This window comes from Phoenix dactylifera, unplaced genomic scaffold, assembly GCF_009389715.1.
Source record: "Phoenix dactylifera cultivar Barhee BC4 unplaced genomic scaffold, palm_55x_up_171113_PBpolish2nd_filt_p 000274F, whole genome shotgun sequence".
NCBI classification, from domain to species: Eukaryota; Viridiplantae; Streptophyta; class Magnoliopsida; order Arecales; family Arecaceae; genus Phoenix; species Phoenix dactylifera.
The window spans coordinates 148074-152074 of record NW_024067759.1 but is presented as its reverse complement, the minus strand read 5'-3'; the positions used below and the strand labels follow the sequence as shown (position 1 = coordinate 152074).

The window sequence follows — 4001 nt, the reverse complement described above, 5'->3', positions numbered from 1 at the left end:
TCTTGGGGTTTTCTAAGGCTTCCTGTCCCTTCAATAAAACACAAGAAGAGATCAAATATCTGTGGGATGTAGAGGAGCCCTGCTGATCCAGGCAAGCTGTTAAGGCTATATCCTTCAAAATAAAGGCATCGTGTACCGCTCATCCATAATTGCATATATCATATATCATATAGTGTATCTGAAACATCTTGCCGGCAACATCAACATCAAAGAACGATGTTCTTTGTAATTCACCGAAATATTCACTGCCAATGTCTTCCACAAACCATCAATAATTTGACGATAATAACTTTGTCAAAGTAATAATAATTTGGAAACATGGAACTATACAGAAACCAAGGCTGTAGAAAATAATGAAACATCAGAAATAATACCCTTGCTGAATAATCTACAACCTTGTTTGCCGTAACAAGCATTTAGAGAACAAAATAATTACCAAAGCCACTCGACAATCTAATTTGACAATTTTTACTAGCATCATCATGGCTATACATTCCTGACCTCAATTAAACTACACCCTGGCTCTTTCCTCAACCCTCTTTCCACCATCATTCTCCTCACAGATTCCACATCTTCCCATCTCCCAAGTGCAGCATAGATATTCCCCAGTAACACATAATTCCCTGTGTTCTCTGGCTCGATCTCAAACAAGCGCTCTGCAGCTAATTTTCCAAAGTCCACATTCTCATGGATCACACAAGCACCAAGAAGAGCACCCCACACTGCATGGTTTGGCTCAAAAGGCATCCCTCTGATCAGTTCATACGCTTCCTTGAGCCGACCTGCACGACCTAGTAGATCTACAATGCACGCATAATGATCAACATTCGGTTTCATGCCATGCACCTTTAGCATTCTGTCAAACAAGCCCAGGCCCTCATCCACCAAACCAGCATGGCTGCAAGAATACAGCACAGAAGTACAGGTGACCTCATTAGGCTCTACTCCAGACTCCACCATCCGATCAAAAAGCCAAATCGCAGTCTTTGCATGCCCATGCATTCCGTACCCAGCTATCATCGCACTCCAGGACACTAAGTCCTTTACTGGTAGCTTATCAAAGAGCTCCCAAGCCATGTCCAAGTTCCCAGCCTTGGCATAGATATCAACCAAACCAGTGCTTGCCTCAAAACTCCGAGTGAAGCCCATCCTATATAAGTAACAATGTATATTCTTGGCTTGCTGCAAGTCTGCAGATTCTGCATAAGCTGGAAGGAGGCTTGCAATCGTAGCGAAATCAGGTCGTATTGCTTCTGCTAGCATTAGTTTGAATTGTTTTATAGCATCTCCTGCCCGCCCATGTCGGGCATACCCCGAAATAACTGCATTCCATGTCCCTGCTCTTTTCGACCCCCTGGCAAACACCAGCAAGCTCAGTTTCATGCTATTGCATTTGACATACATGTCAATAAGAGCAGTCTCCACAATGATATCCAATTCAAGCCTCAGCCTAATGCACAGCCCATGAATGCATTTGCCATGCTCTATAGATGCCAATGTACTGCAAGCTGAGAGCAAAGAAGCCATCGTTACTGAATTGGGTGCGACTCCCATCAACTGCATCTGGCAAGAAAGAGCAAGGGCTTCTCTCTCCCTTCCATTTAGAGCATATCCTCCTATCATCGCAGTCCATGAGACAACATCCCTCTCACACATTCCATTATCGAAGACACTTCTTGCCTCCTCCAAGCTCCCACACTTTGCATACATATCAATTAAAGAGTTCCTCACTGGAACATACCCTCCGAATCCCTTCTCCTTCACCAACTCATGGACCTGTCGACCCCTCCGTAAGTCCTTCAAATGAGCACAAGCCGGTAGCACCGACACCACCGTGGCCCGATCAATCTCCACACCAGAACCCACTGACCAATCGAAGATCAAAACTGCCTCCTCATCGCACCCATTTTGCACGTATCCTGCGATCATGGTGTTCCAAGAAACAACAGTCCTGTTGGTCATTCCATCAAACAGCATTGTCGCCGCCTCCTTATCCCCACAATTCATGTACATAGCCATCAGAGAATTCTGAACATACTCGTCCGAACCAAACCCGGAAACCAGTGCCTTGCAATGGATTACACTCCCCATATGAAGCAGCGAGAGATCGCTACAAGCCTTGAGAGCGAAAGGATAGGAGAAGTTATCGGGGCGGTGGCCGGAGGAGACCATGTGGGCAAAGAGGTGAAGGGCGTCGCTGTGGACGCCGCATTGGACGTGGCCTCGGATGAGGGCGTTATAGAGGAAGGGGGTCTTCATCTTCGTGGGAGTTTTGTCGAACAGGAGGCGGGCGTGGACGGTGTGGCCGCAGAGGGAGTAGAAAGTGGCGAGTTTGGAGAGGAGGGGGAGAGAAGTGGAGGAGTTGAGGAGGAGGCCGGAGGAGATGAGGAGAGCATGGAGTTGTTTTCCGGGGAGGAGGGCTTTGGAGCGAGTGAGGGATCGGAGGAGGGAGAGGCATTGTGTTGGCGTGCGAGGGACAGAGGGAGGAGAAAGTTTGGAAAGGGTGCAAGAAGGGCCATACATTCATGAGCTACGGAGCCCAGGTTCTTTTTTTTTTGGGTTTGGCCGAGTATCTGACCGAATTGGTTGTCGCCTGAGAGGCCATGTTACTATTATACTAAAATCAAGCTTTAAAATCCAAAATTTAGATGTATAATTTGCAAACTTTGAAAAACTTTGGAGGGGAAGGAGGAGTACAATTGCCTAGGTCTCCATCTAATCTGACACACACACACACACACACACACACACACACACACACACACACACACACTAAAATGATAGCTCTGTTTGTGCATAACCCACCATATGGTTGGTCATATTAATAACTTTATAAATAGAACTCTTTCATTAATAAAAAGCTTATTAGTTTATTAAACCATATTAAATAAATAATTTTTCCATAGTATCTAAATTAATATAAAAATTAATGATATTATTAATAATTATATTTGCTTAATGTAGGCTGATATTAATAAAAAATATTTCTTATTAGTACTGTACCCTAAGTATAGCTGCGCAGATCATTAGATTATATTAATATTTTATAAAATAATTTGTATTATATTTATATGCTTACAATATTATTTAAAAATGAAAGCACAACCACTAATGATTAGCTATATTGTGTTTAAGCATCTTCTAGATGTAATATTTCTCTATTTCTTATTATATATAGTGTTAGAGAAAGAGATGATGGCATGATCATGATGAGGCTGGCAGTGCCTAACGTGAAAATGCTTGAGAGAGAGGGACATAGCAGAGGGCAGTGGTCGGCAATGGCTGGTGGGGTTGCCGCAGAAGAAAGGACGGCGGAGGCTTGCGGTGGGAGGAAGGCAACCAGCCTCCTTGTTCGCCCTTTCTTGCCCATTTTGGGCCCTCCTAAGAAGAATCCTGCTTTGTTTCATTCTTTTTGTGTGTGTAATTGTAATCTAATTGAACCAAAAGCGAGGCATATTAGTATGATGGTAACTTCGTTCATGTACACCATTGAAAAAGTTTATTCTTTCTTAAATCACATATGGATAAAAAGTAGTGTTACTAAGATTAGTGTTATGCCATTGCAATCAAAACATATAGGTATCAGACATGTTTCAGCATGAGATTAGTGCAAGATCTGCCAAACTAAGAGCATTGATCGGCCGATAAACTACACACCGAACAGGTGCAAGGAAGCAGTTCTGAGCATGACACCTCGTGATTTAATGTGGCATTTGTTTCCTGCAATGTTGCTATGATGAAATTTAACCAGGAAACTTCAACAGGCTTTCAAATGCATTAGAAACTGGGGCCCCATGGTCTAATAATAGATTGTCAATAAGCAGAGGTCGTGAACTTAGTGCATGAGATCAGATGATCCAACAAACTCAGGCACACAGCAACGGCTGCAACAACTCAATGGCAACAAAATGCATAGTAAAGCATATTCAATTTACAACAAGCAAAAAGGAGATTGAAAAGCATGAGTGGTAGTTAAATAGGGACGAGGTGCTGCTGAAGTC

At 43.3% G+C, this 4001-nt stretch overlaps 1 protein-coding gene across 1 annotated transcript; it reads right to left on the bottom strand.

Moving 5' to 3' along the window:
- Positions 1–275: 275 nt before the first annotated feature.
- Positions 276–2761, bottom strand: LOC103705577 (pentatricopeptide repeat-containing protein At5g39350). The gene has a single exon (XM_008789339.4). It carries the CDS (start codon positions 2521–2523, stop codon positions 487–489), a length of 2037 nt encoding a protein of 678 aa, XP_008787561.1. The 5' UTR covers positions 2524–2761; the 3' UTR covers positions 276–486.
- Between the last annotated feature and the right edge of the window lie 1240 nt (positions 2762–4001).

Coding starts and splice junctions, on each gene's coding strand:
- LOC103705577 (XM_008789339.4), bottom strand. CDS start 2,523: ATGTATGGCCCTTCTTGCACCCTTTCCAAACTTTCTCCTCCCTCTGTC.